The sequence below is a fragment of the Ornithorhynchus anatinus genome, chromosome 5 (assembly GCF_004115215.2).
Source record: "Ornithorhynchus anatinus isolate Pmale09 chromosome 5, mOrnAna1.pri.v4, whole genome shotgun sequence".
Classification (NCBI taxonomy): domain Eukaryota; kingdom Metazoa; phylum Chordata; class Mammalia; order Monotremata; family Ornithorhynchidae; genus Ornithorhynchus; species Ornithorhynchus anatinus.
In genome coordinates, this window is record NC_041732.1 from 68750172 (window position 1) to 68771118 (window position 20947).

The window sequence follows — 20947 nt, forward strand, 5'->3', positions numbered from 1 at the left end:
TGCCAATCCAGGGGCTGGTGGGGGGCGGGGGGGCGGCCCAAGGTTGAGGAAATAGGAACGCAGAACCCTGAGGATTTCAATCTCCACACGGCCGCTCGGGCTCTCCCAACGCAGAACAAGGACCCGCTTCCCGGCTGTTGGCCGGCGGCAGATCAAGCTTCGGATGTGCCCGCCACCCCCTCCTCCGGCCCCCTGCCCCTTTTGGCCCGGTGGCCAACCGCCCGCAGTGTCCTCCGCCCCGGCCCTCCAGAGAGCCTCACCTCCACTCGGGGGGAGAAGGACGCCAGCTGCTTGATCTTGGTGGTCTGGTGGTTGTTGCACTTTCTACACAGGAGGACCTGGCTGCTGACCCACTGCTGGGGCCGGGAGGGGTCACTGAAGCTGGGGCCGCTGCTGCTGCTGACTACATGGTTCAGGTGCTCCATGTACTGGGCTGGGATGGGCTTATTGTAGTCACCGTTCTGGAGCAGACAGGCGGATGGGGTAGGGGAAAGGGTAGAAACAGAGACAAGCTCAGTGGGAGGAAAACCCCTTTCCCAAGATACCCGCCCACCACCCATCTCCCACTGGAACTAGCCCAGAAGGCAGAGGCCACAGGATTTTGGGTCGAGAGCGAGAGGGTAGGCAGACAGGCTGCCTACTGTCCCCCAGCTCCTTCCCGTCCTTTCCAGCCCCACCCAGGGATGTCAGAGGGGCATGACGTCCCTGGCTCCCACGGATGCAAGCAGGGCCAATGACTGGAAGATGGCCAGCCCCATGGTTCCACCGCTCCCTGTTGTGAGCCAGGGAAAGGCCAGTAGGTCCTGCAGCCCTTCCTCCTTAGCACCACCCCCGGCCCCACCGCCCCAAGGCCCACCGCCCCACACCTCCTGGAAGCCATTGTACTGCTCGCAGTTGGGACAGTCCCAGCAGTTGCGGTTGCCATAGGGCACCACCGTGTCCTGGTTGCAGAACCAGCAGTTGACGGTCATATGCGTCGGTTTCTTCCTGGAGGCACAAAGGAAGAGAAAGAGAGAGAACACGGAGAGTCACCAAAGAGACCCAAGACCCTGGGTTGGGGTAATAATAATGTTGGTATTTGTTAAGCGCTTACTATGTGCAGAGCACTGTTCTAAGCACTGGGGGAGATACAGGGTAATCAGGTTGTCCCACATGAGGCTCACAGTCTTAATCCCCATTTTACAGATGAGGTAACTGAGGGTACTGGGTCAGAGCCAAGCCCGCCAAACCTGTTCCGTTTCATCCCTGCAGAACGGGGAGAATCAAAATGGCCCACCCGATCCCCAACTCTTAGCTCCTGCCCACACTGTGCCATAGCAAGGGTTTGGGGCTGGGGGGCATGAAGAAGAGGGTGACAAAATGGGGGGCTGGGAGGAGAGAGAGAGGAAGGGTGCAGTCTCCCTGCTCAAGCTCCCAGTAGGGTGGCCAGTGAGGAAATAGGCACCCACGACTCCAGGCGACACCTAACTCCCAGAAACCCCTCTGGAAGCACGACCTGGCTCCCTCCCCCAGGAGACTGACTGTATCCCTCCAATCCAACCCCACCCTCCTCCAGAACCCATATTCGGTCTTCATTGCTAGTCTCCCCAAGGCCAACGGAAACCCAAGTCCTGGAACCTGGGCATCTCTCTGCAATCTCCTCCCCTAGAGCATGGGGGCGGGACCGGGCAGGAGCGGTGGAGGGGTAGAGAAGGGGCCCGGGCCTCCCCACGCCCTCTGGCCAGCTGACTCCCGGCTTCAGGCCTCCAGAAGCTTGGCTTGGAGGCGTCTCCCTGGAGTTCAGCCTGGAGAAATCTTACTAGGTCTGTGCAAGGAGGAAAATGCCGCTGCTGGAAGCTACAGATACCTCCCAAGACCAGCCACCATGAAGGGAGGGGAAGAGCAGAGACAGCTGCCCCAACAACCAGCCAACCGCTCTGCCAGCCGTCCAGCAGCTGTCTGGGCCATGAAGGGCCAGAGGGCGACTGATCCCCAAAGGCCGGTCAAGCCACAGAAGGCAAAGGCGCCACCTCATTGGCTGGAGGTGGCCCAGCAGAGCTGCGGGGAAGACACCCATGTGACAGGTGGGCACCGGCCAGGGTCTGAGACAGCAGGATAATCTGAAGTCAGGCCCAGGGACACGCTGACCGGGGGCCTGGGTGGGGAGGAGCAAGAGCAACTGTATGGATAGGTCCCCAACTCAACCAAGAGTGGCCCAGCTGCCATGTCCCAAGGCTTATCTGGCTGGCTGCCCCTCGTGCTTTATGTTCTCCCCTCCAGAGCTAAGGAGAAGCTCTGGAAAAAGGCTGCTTATCCCCAAGCTGACCTAGCTCCTTGCCCTGACCTGGCCAGGGAGTGCAAGCCAAGGATGAGGCCACAAGTGCCCAGCCACCCGGGCTGGGCAACGTCCTGTAATGCTCCGGGTGGCGGTAGTTGCTGATAGAGGGAGACTATTGGGGGTGCAGGGGCGTGGGGGGAGAACCTCATCCCCAACCCCATCTCTTGCAGCCCCTCAGCCTCTCTGTCCAGTCCTAAATAATCTGAGCAGACCACACAAGAGCCTTCTTAGCCCGGGCTACAGCTGGGGGGGCAGGAAGGGCAATGGGCATTGTGGGGAAGACAGATGGGCTGGACAATTCTGCCCTCCACTTTGTGGAGCTGCGTCACTCAGCGGTGAGAAAGGACATTCAGCGGTGAGTGAGAAAAACTGGTGCTTGGAGATCTTGTAGTGAACTCATTATCCCCAGGGGGCCTACCCTGACCCACCTCACTGCTTGAGTACCTCACTCTCCCCTGCCACTCATGGTATGCCATCGATCAATCAATCAGTGGTATTTATTAGACATTTTCTGTGTGCAGAGCCCTGGGACTAAGCACTTGGGTGATCACAGTACAATTGGGTAGGTAGACAGGATCACTGTCCACAAGGAACTTACAGTCTAGAAGGGGAGGAAGATATTAAAAAAAAAGATTATAGATGGATATTTACACAAGTGCTGGGGATGGGATGGGTATCAAAGTGCTTAAGGGTTTCAGACCTAAGTGCATGAGTGATGCAGGAGGGAGGGTGAATAGGGGAAGTGAAGTCAATCACAGAAGGCCTTGCTTTCTGTGGGCACCCCCTCTTTCCTTAGCGCTGAGATCCCCACATTTAATCTATCACTAAATCCTATCAGTTCAACCCACACCACATCGCTAAAATCTGCCCTTTTCCTCTCCAAACCGGTACCACCATATCTCCCCTTGATTACTGGATCAGCCTCTTTGTTGACCTGGGCAGGGAATGTGTCTGTTTATTGTTCTGTTGTACTCTTTCAAGTGCTTACTACAGTGGCTCTGCAAACAGTAAGAGCTCAGTAAATACGATGGACTGACCTCCCTGCCTCCTGTCTCTCCTCATTCCAGTTCATATTTCATCCTGCTGCCTGGATCATTTTTCTACAAAAATGTTCAGGCCATGTTTACCCACTCCTCAAAAACATCCAGTGGTTGTCAGTCCACTCCCACATCAAACAGAAACTCCTTAACATGGGCTCTAGAGCACAGAGCACACGATCACCTTGCCCCCTCCTTCCTCACCTCGCTGCTCTCTAACTAAAACACAACCCGCATACTTTGCTCCACTAATGCCAACTTACTCACTATACCTCGATCTCATCTATTTCGCCGCCAACCTCTCGTTCACATCCTACCTCTAGCCAGCAGTGCTCTCCCTCTTCATATCCCACAGTTACTCTTCCCGCATCTTTTAAAGCCTTACTTGAAGGCACATCTCCTCTAAGAGGCCTTCCCTGACTAAGCCCTCATTTCCTTTTTTTCCAGTTGACCAGTTTCGGCTGGCTCCTAGCTCCTCCCCACCCCTAAGCCCCTGGAGTGACTGGGAGGAAAGGAAGACCATCTGGGCTGTTAGAAAGGGGGAAAAACCAGGCTCCCCTCAACCCAGGAGCCATCCCAGAGCTGACAAAGAATAAGCTCTCAGGGGTGCAGGAGGTCAGCAGGGACCCCTCCCCCTTCCCCAAAGACCCCTCTGCTTCCAGGGCAGGCATCCGTCCTCCCCTGGTCAGGGGAATTTCTCCTGTTCCGAGTGCCCAAGAGGAAGTCATAAGCTTCCTCTCTTAACCTCATAATCTGTTGCTAGGGAAATGGCTACAAATTTCATAGAACAATCCAATTCCTGGGCCGAGCAGACAGGAAAAAGGCTGAGGAGGGAGACCAATTTGCTCTCGAGAAAGACTAGTGGAGGGGCGGTGGAAGAGATGGATTTCCAGTTCTCCACTCTACTAATCTCCCGGGAGGAAAAGGGAGGCCGAAGGGGAACCTGGACCAGGAGCCCCATTAGGGTAACCAGACAACGTGCAGAGAGGAAACCATTAACTAACTGCAGACAGGGTCTAGGGATCCTGCCGGATGCCTGGAATTCCCGGAATGCAAGCTCTGGACCCTTTCCCCTTCCCTCCTCCGCCCCTCACCAAACCCAGGGACCTATCCCTGCAAGCTAGCCACCCAGCTGTGGCCGTGCTTGCTTCCCCGATCACCCGCCCGTCCATCCGTCCGTTCCTGCCTCTGACCTTTCCCCCATCCAGGGCAACGTTCAGCGAGCCTCCAGCAGGGCTGAGTGCCAAAGCACCTTAACAGTCATCAGCAGTCCTGGAGGCCAGCCCGGCTCCCACCCCTGCTGCTCCCCTGGGCGGGTAGAGACGGGAATCAAGGCGATGAAAGAACAAACCCGTGAAGTTGACGGATGAAAACCGTCACCCTGGAAGATGAAAGCCTGGGGGAGAGGAAGGGGTCGTGACTCTACTGCTCCAGCCCTTACTGGCTCTGGGCCCCCTGAAATGTGCCATGGAGGGTCTCTGGGATTGCCAACTGCAGGTCTGCCCGGGGCTGCACAAATGGTCTAACCTGCCAGTTCAGTTAACTGCCAGGGGCAGGCCTTGGGGAGGGTAGGGGAGAAAGCTGGTTCTCCACCCTGCCAAATGCACCCCAGGGAGAGTTTGGGCCCCATGCCTGGAGGGCAGAGCAGGTGCCGAGGAGCACAGGCAGAGACCGTTAGGACGGAAGACCAAACGTGGGTAGGGGCAAAACCACAGCCTCACATCCTTCCCAAGACCGGCCCCAGGAGCAGGGACGAGATTTAAGGCGTCCAGTCAAATGCTCCCCCCATTCTCATTCACTGCGCAACAAAGGCGACGGAAGAGGGGAGACCAGCCCTCGAAACCCACCTCCACCACCGGATGCTAAGAGCCCTTCAGGTGTGTGCTGGTGGGAGAAATCAATCAACGATATTTATTGAACACTTACTGGGCACAGAACATTACATTGAGCTCTGGGGAGAGTACAAAACAACAATAAGGGCAGAGCCTCTTCTTGCCCAAAGGGAGATTACAGCCCAGAGGGCGAGACAGATATTAAAATAAACGATGGATATCTACATAAATGCTGTGGATGGGAGGAATATCAAGTGCTCAAAGGGTTCAAATCCAAGTGAATAGATGATGCAGAAGGGAGAGGGAATAGAGAAGGTGATGAGAGTAGGGGATATCAATGCTCAGAGGAGAAAAAGAAAAATAAATGCGGGAGCCCGGTATTCCAGGTTAAGCTAACTAACATCGTCTGCATCCCCCCGCTTCAGCCTGAACAATGAATCTTCCCACTCTCATGCTTGGGCCACTGGAGGCGTGAACTGCAATATTAAATCAACCTTAATTTTGGCAGCAAAGGTCCAGTTGCTGGCTGATCCAGGGAGGAAGAGTTGACTCCTTTTTGGGAGAAAAGTGATGCTTCACAGGGACCTAATCAAGCCCTTAATATTCAGAACCCACACACGGTGAGGGGTCCTTGATATTTTTCAAAGTATCAACCTTAGTACACCGCTCTGCACACAGTAAGCACTCAACAAATGCCACTGATTGACTGCGTCCCATAGTAACCTAAGGCTGTGAGTGTGTTTGTGTATTAACTTCTACATTCACATGTTTATTCTGATCATTGGTAGATATTTTTATAATTGTAGCATTTGTTCATTCATTCAGTCGTATTTATTGAGCGCTTACTGTGTGCAGAGCACTGTACTAAGCACTTGGAAAGTACAATTCAGCAACAAATAGAGACAATCCTTACCCAACAACGGGCTCACAGTCTAGAAGACTGTTTAAGCCCTTACTACATGCTAGACACTATACTAAGCGCTGTGGTGGATACGAGCAAATCAAGTTGGACATAGTCCCTGTCCCACATGGGAGTCACAGTTTTAATCTTCATTTTACAGCTGAGGCACAGAGAAGTTAAGAGACTATCCCAGGGTCACACAGCAGACATGAGGCAGGGCTGGGATTAGAACCGAGGTCCTTCCGACTCCCAGCCCTGTGCTCCATCCATTAGGCCACACTTGGGAGTCAGAGGATCCGGTTCTAATACCAGTTCTGCTATATACCTGCTGTGGGGTGACCTTGGGCAAGTCACTTCATTTGTCTGGGCCTCAGTTTCCTCACCTTGAAGCCTGTTCTCCCTCCTACTGAGATTGTGAGACCCATGTGGAATAGAGACTGTTTCCGACCTGATTACCTTGTACCTATCCCAGTGCCTAAGGGAAAACAGGTATTTAATCCCCATTTTACAGATGAGGAAACTGAGGGGCAGAGAAATTAAGTGACCAGGTCACACAGCAGATAAACTTATTGTGGGCAGAAAATGTGACCGTTTATTGCTGTATTTTACTCTCCCAAGCGTTTAGTACAGTGCTCTGCACAACGTAAGCGCTCAATAAATACAAGTGAATGAATAAAATGGCAAAGCTGGAATTAAAACCCAGATCTCCTGATCCCCAGTCCTGTGTTCTTTCCACTAAATCATGCTGGTTCTCCAAGACAGTCCCATAGAGACGTCCTGGAGGCTGGAGGCTGGAGGAGTTGGGAAGTCGCAGGAAGAGGCCAAGGTACCTCTACTTAGCAGGGAAAATCTTGTTGGAGGATGGCCTCTCCTCCAAGAGGCCATCCCCACTTAAGTTATAGTTTCCTCTAATTGCATAGGTGATGCAAAGTGGAAAGCACTTGAAACTCACTCCACCCCAAGCCCCGCAGCACTTAGACCCTGCCATTTCCCCAGTCTATTTTAATACCTGTCTCCCTTTTTAAACAATAAGCTCCTTGTGGGCAAGGATCCCACCAACTCTAGTACAGTGTTCTGGATACATTAAATGTCCCTGGGCAATCCGGAGGCCACGTTTCCCAGGGGCTCCCCCGTGAAGGCCAAGCGTTCTTCCCACCAAGCCCCCATTTTGGAACAATAGAATCTTCTGTGACTTCACCAAAGGGCTGTCATTCCAGAACCCATTCCCTTCAGGCTCCACCTCAGCATCAGGCAAGACTCCCTGCAAGAGGACCTGAATTTCCTGGGAGAAGCGGATTGAGGGAAAAAGCAGGGGATGGGAAATCTGGGAAAACGGGCAGGCTAGACTGCGTTATGGCGTCCCCAAGATCGGACTTTATTTCATCACCTCCAATGACCTTTGCTACCGGCCAGACGCTGCCACATCCCTCGGGAACCTTCAGACTTCTAGAAGACGTTCTGTAAACCTCATCCTGGTACTTCTGCGGTCACGCCCGCTATTCACCCTCCCTTCACAGGCTCCTACAGGGTGATCGGGTGATGTCAAGGGCATCGGCATCAGGGTCGCCCAGAGGCCACAAAACCACTGAAGCCACGGAGCTCAGAGAAAGGCCAACCTTTCAAATTGACTCTGAAGGACAATTTCAATACAGCATTTCAGGGACCTGGGTTCTAACACAGATTCCACCACTTGCCTGCTGTATGACTCTGGGCAAGTCACTTAATTTCTTAGTTTCTCAGTTTCCTCATATGTAAAATCACCTGTTCTCCCCCTTAAACTGCGAGCACCCTGTGGGACGGGGATGGTGTCAGATCAAGTGCTTAGGACAGTGCTCTTCATACAGTAAACGCTCAATAAATACGATCGATTGGATATCTTGCGTTTACCCCAGCGTCTGGCATGTAGTAAGCACTTAATAAATACTACAATTATTAGTTTTTAGGGCTGGGCACTAGCTCCAGACCCAGCTGTCTGATTCTCAATCGTATTTACTGAGTGCTTACTCCATGCACACAGCACTGTACGCTTGGGAGACGACAATATGGAGTTGGTAGACATATTTCCCTGTCCACAACGAGCTATCAGTCTAGAAGGGCATTCCATATAACTCATCCTGGTCCCTTCTTTTAATGGCACTTTAGATATTTTCAGACTCTCCTTTCGTCCATAACAATACTTGGTGTGAACAGAGTGGACCGGGACCAAATGGCTGAAAATGAGGCAAAAAAATCCACACGTATTTGTATCGTGCTCAAAAATATTCCATAAATAGGGAGGAGAAAAAAAGGAACCCGGTGCTTGGGAGACTGTGATGATGCTCCTCTTTGGGGCTTCTATTTCCTCCAAGGAGTGGAGTTTTCCTGTGAGACTCTCCAATGCCTGCCTGCTAGCCAAACTGTCAAACTGCTGTGGATGGGAAAATTCCTCCAATTCCTGCTTTGAACCCTGGGTGTGCAAACCACTGCCTGGTTTTTGGGAGTGAATTAGAGGTGCAAACAGACAATGAAAAAGGGGAGCTCTTAAGGGCAGGAGGGAGACTCCCGATGAGTCAAAACTCTGTTATACTGTGTTCTCCCAAATGCTTAGTACAGAGATCTGCACACAGGAAGGTGGCCTTGTGGATACAGCACGGGTTGGGAGTCGGAAGGACCTGGGTTCTAAACCTCGCTCCACTTGTCTGCTGTGTGACCTTGGACAAATCACTTGACTTCTCTGTGCCTCAGTTCCATCATCTATTTTTAAAAAAACAGGGATTAAGACTGCACATGGGACAGGGGCTGTATCCAACCTGATTAGCTTGTATCTATCCCAGCGTTTAGTAAGCAGCATGGTTTGGAGCACGGGCCCGGGAGTCAGAAGGACCTGGGTTCTAATTCCGGCTCCGCCACAAGCCTTCTATTGGACCTTGGGTAAGTCACTTCTCTGAGCTTCAGTTACCTCGCCTGTAAAATGGGGATAAGTGGGTGAACTCCATGTGGGACAGGGGCTGTGTCCAACCTCATGAACCTGTATCTACCCCAGCGCTTAGCACGGCACTTGGCACACAGGAAGCGCTCAACAAGTACTATAAATATTATTATTACAGTGCCTGGCACACAGCAAGCACTTAAGAAGTGCCATAAAAAAGAGTAAGCAAGATTGATTTAGTGATATACGCCCGTCGTTGGGCAGGGATTGTCTCTCTGTTGCCGCAGTGCACATTCCAAGCGCTTAGTACACTGCTCTGCACATATTAAGTGCTCATTAAATACTAACTGAATGAATGATATGAAGGTAACACATTCCAGAGTCAGTGGGAGAAAAGGGCCTCACTTTGCTTTCCCTCCGTGGGGCCTTTGCAGAAATGTCCTTGTGGCAGGTTGGAGGAGGGAAGGGGACCGGAGCCAGGCACCGAGGCCCCCCCCATCCTGGGACCCCAAATACGTTCCCTGTCCCCCACGAGCCAGGGTGTCCGTCAACACTTTTCTAGTGTACTCTCCCCAGCGCTTAGCACAGTGCTCGGCACACGGTAGTCACTCCATAAATACCACTGATTGGTTGATGGGCTGGGAGGGTGCGGGGCGACCCCCTCAGAGCCGATTATCATTACTAGGGAGCTCAGTCCATCACCTACGCCCTGCCTGCCGCCTGAGATGGGCCTCGGGGTTTTCCACATGGGGCCCAGCCAATCAATCATATTTACTGAGCACTTTCTGTGTGCAGAGCACTGTACTAGAGAAGCAGCGTGGCTCAGTGGAAAGAGCACGGGCTTTGGAGTCAGGACTCATGAGTTCGAATCCCAGCTCTGCCACTTGTCGGCTGTGTGACTGTGGGCAAGTCACTTAACTTCTCTGTGCCTCAGTTCCCTCATCTGTAAAATGGGGATTAAGACTGTGAGCCCCACGTGGGACAACCTGATTCCCCTATGTCTACCCCAGCGCTTAGAACAGTGCTCGGCACATAGTAAGCGCTTAACAAATACAAATATCAACTACTAAGCACTTGGAAAGTACAGTTTGGCTTAGTGGCAAGTGTATGGGCTTGGGAGTCAGAGAATGTGTGTTCTAATCCTGGCTCCACCACTTGCCTACTGCGCGACCTTGGTCTAGTCACTTTAACTTCTCTGGGCCTCAGTGACCTCATCTGTAAAATAGGGATTAAGACTGGGAGCCCCACGTGAGACAATCTGATTACCTTGTATCTCCCCCAGCGCTTAGAACAGTGTTTGGAGCATACTAAGCGCTTAACAAATACCATTATTATTAGCAGCTAGATGGTTAGAGACCATAAGAATGATAACGGAAGAACCAGTAGAAAGGTCGCGGATTACGACAGAGGACGTACAAAGTACGTCTGGACAAAGTAGATCCATGGAGTGGCTATGAATTGGAAACAAATCGACGGCACCTATTATTACGATTGTTATTAATATAGCAACAAAGAGAGACAATCCCTGCCCACACTGGGCTTACTGTCTAGAGGGGAGGAAGATAGACGACAAAACAAGTAAAGAGGCATCAAAAGAAATAGAATTATAGATATATACATATAGATACATAAGTGCTGTGAGGACGGGGGGAAGAGAGTAGGGAGCGAGTCGTTGTGAGGTGGAAGGGAGGGGGAGCTGAGGAAAAGGGGCATTAATCTGGGGAGGGCTCTTGGAGGAGGCGTGCCTTACAGTAGGCCTTTGAAGGGGGCGGGGAAGAGTGACTGTCGGGCGGATTTGAGGAGGGAGAGCCCTGTACTAAGCGCTTGGCAAAGTAGAAGGAGCGTGGCCTAGAGGCAAGAGTACAGGCTTGGGAGTCGGAGGCCGAGGGTTCTAATCCTGCCCCCGCCACACCACTCAATCGTATTTACTGCGCGCTCACTATGGGCAGAGCACTAGACTAAGCGCTGGGAATGTACAATCCGGCAAGAGACAGACCTTGGGCAATCCACTTGACTTCTCTGTGCCTGCACTTATCTCGTCTGTAAAACGAGGATGAAGACGACGAGCCCCACGTGGGCGGACTCATTACGTTGTACGCACCCCAGCGCTTAGTGCTGGGCACAGAGTAAGCGCTTAATAGATAGTATAAAGAAAATGCTACAGAACAGCCATAGGGAGGGAGAATAGATAATAATAATAATGATGATGGTATTTGTTAAGTGCTTTCTAAGTGCCAAGCACTGTTCTAAGTGCTCTAAGTTCTAAGTGCTTTGCACATAGTAAGCGCGCAATAAATACTACTGAATGAATGAATGAAAGCACTGGGGGAGATACAGGGTAATCAGATGGACCCAAGTGGGGCTCAGAGTCATTCATTCAATGGTATTTATTAAGCGCTTACTATGTGCAGAGCACTGTACTACATGCTGGAATCTGCATTCCCATTTTTACAGATGAGGGAACTGAGGCCCAGAGAAGTGAAGGGACTCGCCCAAGGTCACCCAGCAGACAAGTGGTGGAGCCACAATTAGAACCCGCGACCTTCTGACTCCCAAGCCTGGGTTCTTGCTACTAGGCCACGCTGCTTCTCTTCATCTCATCATCTTCCCCCGATTAGACTGTGAGCCCGTCATGGGGCAGGAATTGTCTCTATCTGTGGCCGAATTGTCCATTCCAAGCGCTTAGTGCAGTGCTCTGCACATAGGAAGCACTCAATAAATACTACTGAATGAATGAAAGCGCTGGGGGAGATACAGGGTAATCAGAAGGTCCCATGTGGGGCTCAGAGTCATTCATTCGATAGTATTTATTGAGTGCTTACTATGTGCGGAGCACTGGACTAAGCGCTTTAAAATGGGGATTAAGACTGTGAGCCTCAAGTAGGACCATCTGATTACCCTGTATCTACCCCAGTGCTTAGAACAGTGCTCTGCACATAGTAAGCGCTTAACAAATACTGTAATTAATTAACGTGCATCCCCATTTTTAGAGATGAAGGAACTGAGGCCCAGCGAAGTGAAGGGACTAGCCCAAGGTCACCCAGCAGACACGTGGCAGAGCCGGGATTAGAACCCACGACCTTCTGACTCCTAAGCCCGGGCTCTTTGCCACTAGGACACGCTGCTTCTCTCATCATTATGGAGAACCAGCATGGCTCAGTGGAAAGAGCCCGGGCTTGGGAGTCAGAGGTCATGGGTTCGAATGCCGGCTCCGCTCCTTGTCAGCTGACTGTGGGCAAGTCACTTCACTTCTCTGGGCCTCAGTTCTCTCATCTGTCAAATGGGGATGAAGACTGTGAGCCCCACGTGGGACAACCTGATGACCTTGTCTCTCCCCCAGTACTTAGAACAGCGATCTGCACATAGGAAGCGCTTAACAAATACCAACACTATTATTATTATTAGTATTCTCTCGACCTCAGTTCCCTCATCTGTCAAATGGGGATTCAGATTGTGAGCCCACGTGGGCCCACCTGATGACCCTGTCTCTCCCCCAGCGCTTAGAACAGTGCTCTGCACATAGGAAGCGCTTATCCAATACCAACATTATTATTCTATGCCCCCAGCGCTTAGAACAGTGCCCTGCACATAGTCAGCACTTAACCAATCCCAACATGATTATTATTAGTATTCCCTGTGCCTCAGTTCCCTCATCTATCAAATGGGGATGAAGACTGGGAGCCCAAGTGGGACAACCTGATGACTCTGTCTCTCCCCCAGCGCTTAGAACAGTGCTCTGCACATAGTCAGCGCTCAACCAATACCAACGTGATGTGATTATTATTAAAATGGGGATGAAGACCGGGAGCCCCACATGGGACCACCTGGTGACCCTGTCTCTCCCCCAGCGCTTAGACCAGTGCTCTGCACATAGGCAGCGCTTAACCAATACCAACATGATTATTAGTATCCTCTGGGCCTCAGTTCCCTCATCTGTCAAATGGGGATGAAGCCTGGGAGCCCCACGTGGGACCATCTGATGACCCTGTCTCTCCCCCCAGCACTTAGACCAGTGCTCTGCACCTAGTCAGCGCTTAACCAATGCCAACATGATTATTATTAGTATTCTCTGGGCCTCAATTCCCTCATCTGTCAAATGGGGATGAAGCTTGGGAAGCTCTCCCCCAGTGCTTAGACCAGTGCTCTGCACCTAGTCAACGCTCAACCAATACCAACATGATGATTATTAAAATGGGGATGAAGCCTGGGAGCCCCACGTGGGACCACCTGGTGACCCTGCCTCTCCCCCAGCGCTTAGACCAGCGCTCTGCACCTCGTCGGCGCTTAACCCATACCAACATGATGATTAGCATTCTCTGGGCCTCAGTTGCCTCATCTGTCAAATGGGGATGAAGCCTGGGAGCCCCACGTGGGACCACCTGGTGACCCTGCCTCTCCCCCGGCGCTTAGACCAGTGCTCTGCACATAAGAAGCGCGTAACCGATCCCGAGCTGATCGGGGCCAGGGAGGGCGGCGGGGCCCCCCGCCCCCCGCGCGCGTCCCCGCGGCGCGCTCCCGCGTACCTGCGCGCGATCCTGTAGAAGAGGAGGCCGGCGGCGGCGGCGCAGACGGCCACCCCCAGCCCTCCGGCCAGGCCGGCCCCGGGGCAGCCCGCCAGCAGCGCGCTCACCCCGGCCATGGCGACGCCCGCCGGGCCCTTCTCCTCCCCGCTTTGGAAGCGGCGCCGGGGGGGGCCGCCCCTCTCCGCTCGCCACCTCCCGCCGCGCCACCAATCAGAAACCGGGGCCGCCTGGCCGCCGCGGCGCCGCCACCAATCAGAAACCGGGGCCGCCTGGCCGCCGCGGCGCCGCCACCAATCAGAAGCCGGGACCTCCTTTCCACCGCGGCGCCTCCGCCAATCAGAAACCGGGGCCGCCCCGCCTCCGCGGCGCCGCCACCAATCAGAAGCCGGGGCCTCCCCCCGGCCGCGACGCCGCGGCCAATCGGAAGCCGGGAAGGGGAAGGCGCGGGAGGCCGGGATGACTCAGAGCCCCTTTCCCGCTTTCCCGGGCGGCGCGGGGCGAGGCGGGGGCGGCCGCGTGAAAGGCCGGGGTCGTGATGGCCGCTGACTCAGGCCCGCTCCGATTCCCCGAGGCCTACACACCGTCGTCATCAATAATGAGGGCATTTCTGAAACGCTGACTATGTGCCAAGCGCTGTTCTAAGCGCTGGGGGAGATACGAGGTCATCAGGTTGGCCCACGTGGGGCTCCCGGGCTTCATCCCCATTTGACAGATGAGGTCACTGAGGCCCGGAGAATAATAAGAATAATGTTGGTATTTGTTAAAGCGCTTACGAGGTGCAGAGCACTGTTCTAAGCGCTGGGGGGGATACAAGGTCATCAGGTTGGCCCACCTGGGGCTCACAGTCTTCATCCCCATTTGACAGATGAGGTCACTGAGGCCCAGAGAAGTTAATAATAATAATAATAATAATGGTGGTATGTGTTAAGCGCTTACTAAGTGCAAAGCGGTATTCTAAGCGCTGGGGGGATAGAAGGTCATCAGGTTGTCCCACATGGAGCTCCAGTCTTCATCCCCATTTGACAGATGAGGAAACTGAGGCCCCGAGAAGTAAGGTGACTTGCTCAAAGACACACCGCTGACAAGCGGCAGAGCCGGGATTTGAACCCATGGCCTCTGATTCCCCAGCCCAGGCTCTTCCCACTGAGCCACGCTGATCATCATCATTATAATCAAGATGACATTCATTAAGCGCTTTCTAGGTTCCAGGCATTGTACTAAGCGCTGGGGGCGGAGGGGTATGAGCCAATCTGTGAGCCCGTCACTGGGCAGGGACGGTCTCTATCTGTTGCCAAATTGTCCATTCCAAGCGCTTAGTCCAGTGCTCTGCACAGAGTAAGCGCTCAATAGATATGATGGAATGAATGAATGAATCGGGTTGGACACAGCCCCTGTCCCACAAGCGGCGTCCGGTCTCAATCCCCATTTGAGAGATGATGAAATCACAGTGAAGTGACTCGACCAAGGTCACACCCAGCAGACATGTGGCGGAACCGGGAATATTCATTCATTCAATAGTATTTATCGAGCGCTTACTATGTGCAGAGCACTGTACTAAGCGCTTGGAATGGACAATTCGGCAACAGAGACAATCCCTAACCAATGACGGGCTCACAGCCTATTATAATAATAATAATGTTGGTATTTGTTAAGCGCTTACTATGTGCAAAGCGCTGGGGAGGGATACAAGGTGATCAGGTTGTCCCACGTGGGGCTCACAGTTTGAATCCCCATTCTAAAGGTGAGGGAACCGAGGCGCAGAGAAGTGAAGTGACTTGCCCAAAGTCACACAGCCGGCGAGCGGCGGAGCCGGGATTAGAACCCATGACCTCTGACTCCCAAGCCCGGGCTCTTTCCACTGAGCCACGCTGCTTCTCCACTGATGAGGTCACTGAGGCATAGAGAAGTGACTTGGTCCAGGTCAAACCCAGCAGACGTTCATTCATTCATTCATTCAATAGTATTTATTGAGCGCTTACTATGTGCAGAGCACTGTACTAAGCGCTCGGGATGAACAAGTTGGCAACAGATAGAGACGGTCCCTGCCGTTTGATGGGCTTACAGTCTAATGGGGGGAGATGGACAGACAAGAACAATGGCGATAAATAGAGTCGAGGGGAAGAACATCTCGTAAAAACAATGGCAACTAAATAGAATCAAGGCGATGTACAATTCATTAGCAAAAGAAACAGGGCAATGGAAATATATACAGTTGAGCGGACGAGTACAGTGCTGTGGGGAAGGGAAGGGAGAGGTGGAGGAGCAGAGGGAAAAGGGGAAAAAGGGGGTTTAACTGTGGAGAGGTAAAGGGGGGGTGGCAGAGGGAGTAGAGGGAGAAGAGGAGCTCAGTCTGGGAAGGCCTCTTGGAGGAGGTGAGTTTTAAGTAGGGTTTTGAAGAGGGGAATAGAATTAGATTGTCTGAGGTGAGGAGGGAGGGCATTCCAGGACCGCGGGAGGACGTGGCCCGGGGGTCGACGGCGGGATAGGCGAGACCGAGGGACGGTGAGGAGGTGGGCGGCAAAGGAGCGGAGCGTGCGGGGTGGGTGGTAGAAAGAGAGAAGGGAGGAGAGGTAGGAAGGGGCAAGGTGATGGACAGCCTTGAAGTCTAGAGTGAGTTTTTGTTTGGAGCGGAGGTTGATAGGCAACCACTGGAGTTGTTTAAGAAGGGGAGTGACATGCCCAGATCGTTTCTGCAGGAAGATGAGCCGGGCAGTGGAGTGAAGAATAGACCGGAGCGGGGCGAGAGAGGAGGAAGGGAGGTCAGAGAGAAGGCCGACACAGTAGTCTAGCCGGGATATAACGAGAGCCCGTAACAGTAAGGTAGCCGTTTGGGTGGAGAGGAAAGGGCGGATCTTGGTGATATTGTAGAGGTGAAACCGGCAGGTCTCGGTAACGGATAGGATGCGTGGGGTGAACGAGAGAGACGAGTCAAGGATGACACCGAGATCGCGGGCCCGAGAGACGGGAAGGATGGTCGTGCCATCCACGGTGATAGAGAAGTCTGGGAGAGGACCGGGTTTGGGAGGGAAGATGAGGAGCTCAGTCTCGCTCATGTTGAGTTTTAGGTTGAGTTGAGAATGCAGCATGGCTCAGTGGAAAGAGCCTGGGCTTTGGAGTCAGAGCTCATGAGTTCGAATCCCAGCTCTGCCACTTGTCAGCTGTGTGACTGTGGGCAAGTCACTTAACTTCTCTGTGCCTCAGTTACCTCATCTGTAAAATGAGGATGAAGACTGTGAGCCCCACGTGGGACAACCTGATTCCCCTGTGTCTACCCCAGCGCTTAGAACAGTGCTCTGCACATAGTAAGCGCTTAACAAATACCAACATTATTATTATTAGGTGGCAGGCAGACATCCAGGTGGAGACGTCCTGGAGGCAGGAGGACATGCGAGCCTGAAGGGAGGGGGAGAGGACAGGGGCGGAGATGTAGATCTGCGTGTCATCTGGGTAGAGATGGTAGTCAAAGCCGTGAGAGCGAATGAGTTCACCGAGGGAGTGAGCGGAGCGGGATTAGACGTGGCGGAGAGGGATTAGAACCCATGACCTCTGACTCCCTTAGGCCCAGCAAACCCCTGCCTCGGAGAGAGAATAATGGAAGCATGGCGTAGTCGAGAAGCGGCACGGCCTAGCCGATAGAGCACGGGTTTGTGGGTGAGAGGACCTGGGTTCTAAATGGAAGAGGTCCTAGTGGACTTTACAACACATATATAATTAAGGCATTGCCACCTACTTCGTGGCATCTAACCAGTGCTTTGCACATAGTAAGCGCTTAACAAATACCATCGTCACCATTTGCTGGGTGACCTTGGGCAAATAATTTACTTCTCTGTGCCTCAGTTACCTCATCTGTAGACTGAGGATTGAGATCGTGAGCTCCCCATGGGACAGGGACTGTTTCCAACCTGATTTGCTTAGTACAGTGCCTGGCACATAGTCAACGATGAACAGATACCATATTTATGAAAAATATTATTATCGTTATTGTCACTTTATCTGCACACCAGTTACCTCATCTGTAAAATGGGGATTGAGTCTGCGAGTCCCTTGACTCAGGGACAGGGGCTGGGTCCAACTTGACTAGCTTGTAACTACCCAAGAGTTTAGGACAGTGCTTGACACATAGTAAGCACTTAATAATTATGGTATTTAAGTGCTTACTATGTGCCAAGCACTGTTCTAAGCACTTAACAAATATCATCATTAATAATAATTGGGCCATTTGTTAAGTGCTTGCTGTGTGTCTAAGAGCTTGGGTAGGTACAAGATCATCAGGTCCCACTGTGTAAGAAGGAAGGAACACAGGTATTGAATCCCCACTTTACAGATGAGGGAACTGTGGCACAGAGAAATAATAATAATTCATTCAATAGTATTTATTGAGTGCTTACTATGTGCAGAGCACTGTACTAAGCGCTTGGAATGAACAAGTCGGCAACAGATAGAGACAGTCCCTGCCCTTTGACGGGCTTACAGTCTAATAATAATAATATTGGTATTTAAGCGCTTACTATGTGCAGACCACTGTTCTAAGCGCTGGGGGAGATACAGGGTAACCAGGTCGTCCCACGTGAGGCTCACAGTTAATCCCCATTTTACAGATGAGGTACCTGAGGCACTGAGAAGTTAAGTGACTTGCCCACAGTCCCACAGCTGACAAGTGGCAGAGCCGGGAGTCGAACCCATGACCTCTGACTTTGAAGCCCAGGCTCTTTCCCCAAAGTCACACAGCAGGTACGTGGCAGAATAAGAATTAGAACCTAGGTCCTCTGACTCCCAGTGCTCTTTCCACTGGGTCATCCTGCTTCTGGGGATTTAATAATAATAACAATGTTGGTGTTTGTTAAGCGCTTACTATGTGCCGAGCACTGTTCTAAGCACTGGGGGAGATACAAGGTCATCAGGGTGTCCCAGGTGGGGCTCACAGTCTCAATCCCCATTTTACAGATGGGCGTAACTGAGGCACAGAGAAGTTAAGTGACTTGCCCAAGGTCACACAGCTAAGTGGCAGATCTGGGATTAGAACCCATGAACTGACTCCCAAGCCCAGGCTCTTTCCACTGAGCCACGCTGAGAACTAGCTTGGCCTAGTGGATAGAACGCGGGCCTGGGAGTCAGAAGGAATGGGTTCTAATCCAGACTCATGCGGCCGTGTGACCTTGGCCAAGTCACTTCACTTCCCTGGGCCTCAGTTCCTTCATCTGCAAAACGGAGCTAAGAGTGTGAGCCCCATGTGGGACAGGGACTGCATCGGACTCGATTAACTTGCATCTACCCCAGCGTTTAGAACAGTGCTTAGGCATATTAAGCACTTAACAAGTACCATAATTATTGTTACAGTATAATAGAGTTGTTAGACTTTTCTGTACCCTCAAGGACCTTAAAGTTTACAGACGAGAAAGCTGTTAGTGAATTACGGGGTGGAAGAAGATAGCTTGCCTGCGCTAGTCTAATTGGTCAGAGGGAGAAATCCAAATTCTTTCAAGGTCACTAAACCCACAAGTGGAAAAAGACATTGGACAAAGGGGTAAGAAAGGAACTGGAGTTTAAACCATTATTCGTGTTTGCACCGACACTTTCTTTGTGACGAATCCAGGAGTAATTCACTTATTCATTACAGAGTGAACCAAATACTCCCAGTCAGCTTGAATTAACTCAATAATGTTTTTTTAGGAATATTGCACATGTTGTGGGTAGAAGAAAGAGGAAACGTGGCTCATATCGTCGGGGTTTTTTTAACCTATAATTTCAAAGGAGTAATCATCTTATAGGTTGTCGTCTATACTGTAAGCCTGACTTCCTTGTCACCGTGGACAGCACGACCATCCTTCCCGACTCACAGGCCCACCACCTTGGTGTCAGCCTTGACTCAGCTCTCATTCACCCCACACATCCAATCCGTCACCAACGCCTGCCGGTCTCACCTTTACAATAGCACCAAGATCTGCCCTTTCCTCTCCATCCAAATAGCTATCGTGCTGGTACAAGCTCTCATAATATCCCGGCTGGATTGTGTCAGCCTGCTCTCTGATCTCCCTTCCTCCCCTCTCTCCCCGCTCCAGTCTATTCTTCATTCCGCTGTCCGGCTCATCTTCCTGCGGCAAGGCTCTGGGCCCGTCACTCCCCTCCGTAAAAACCTCCAGTGGTTGCCCATCGACCTCCGCACGAAACAAAAACTCCTCACTCTGGGCTTCAAGGCTCTCCATCACCTTGCCCCCTCCTACCTCTCCTGCCTTCCCTCTTTCCACTGCCCACCCCGCATGCTCCGCTCCTCTATCGCCCACCTCCTCACCGTCCCCCGTTTTCACCTATCCCACCATCCACCCGCAGGCCACGTCCTCCCTCCTCACCTCCGCCAAACTAATTCTCTTCCCCTCTTCAAAGCCCTACTGAGAGCTCACCTCCTCCAGGAGGCCTTCCCAGACAGAGCCCCTCTTTCCCTCTGCTCCTCTACCCTCTGCTCCTCCCTCTTTCCCCCTTCACCTCCCCTCAGCTTAGCCCCCTTTTCCTCTGCTCCTCCCCCTCCCTCTTCCCCTCCCCTCAGCACTGTGCTCATTTGTATATATTTTTATTACCCTATTTATTTTGTCAGTGAGGTGTACAACCCCTTGATTCTATTTATCGTGATAACTTTGTCTTGTTTTTGTTTCATTCTGTTTTGCTCTGCCGTCTGTCTCCCCCGATCTGTTGCCAAATTGTACATTCCAAGCGCTTAGTACAGTGTTCTGCACATAGTAAGTGCTCAATAAATACTATTGAATGAATGAATGAATCAGCGCTTAGAACAATGCTTGGCACATAGTAAGCACTTAAATACCATAATTATTATTATAAGCAGGGAACGTGTCTGCTAATTCTGTTGTACTGCGTAAACATTCTTAAGTGTTTAGTACAATGTTCTGCACATTCATTCATTCAATTGTATTTATTAAGCACTTACTGTGTGCAAAGCACTGCACTAAGCGCTTGGGAAAATACAATAATAAATAGTGACATTTTCTGCCCACATGGAGCTCACAGTCTTGGGGGGTCATAGGGAGTCAGACAACAATACAAATAAATAAAATTATACGTAAGTGTTGTGGGACTGGTTGGGGGGGAAGAGCAAAGGGAGCAAGTCAGGGCAGGGTGGCAGAGAAGGGAGTGGGAGATGAAGAAAAGTGGGGTTTAGTCTGGGAAGGCCTCTTGGAGGAGATGGACCTTCAGTAAGGCTTTGAAGAAGGGGAGAGTAATTGGTGGATTTGAGGAGGGAGGACGTTCCCGGTCATAGGCAGGACATGGGCCAGTGTGGTCGGCAGCGAGACAGGTGAGATTGAGACACAGTGAGAAGGTTGGCACCAAAGGAGCGGAGTGTGGGGGCTGGGTTGTAGGAGAGAAGCGAGGTGAGGTAAGAGGGGGCGACGTGATGGAGTGCTTTATAAATATGGCCGAT

At 52.0% G+C, this 20947-nt stretch overlaps 1 protein-coding gene and 1 pseudogene across 1 annotated transcript in view; one reads left to right on the forward strand and one right to left on the reverse strand.

Annotated features, from left to right (window-relative positions):
- TMEM201 (transmembrane protein 201) overlaps window positions 1-13649 on the reverse strand; it is a 36285-nt gene extending 22636 nt beyond the window's left edge. Inside the window, exons 1-3 of the mRNA XM_029065606.1 lie at window positions 13519-13649; window positions 867-987; window positions 261-461 (exon numbers count right to left, since the gene is read on the reverse strand). Coding sequence (XP_028921439.1) covers window positions 261-461; window positions 867-987; window positions 13519-13634 — 438 coding nt within the window. The 5' untranslated portion in view covers window positions 13635-13649. The remainder of the gene's footprint in view (window positions 1-260; window positions 462-866; window positions 988-13518) is intronic.
- A 3541-nt stretch (window positions 13650-17190) lies between these two features.
- LOC114812755 lies at window positions 17191-17274 on the forward strand (annotated as a pseudogene).
- Window positions 17275-20947: the final 3673 nt, after the last annotated feature.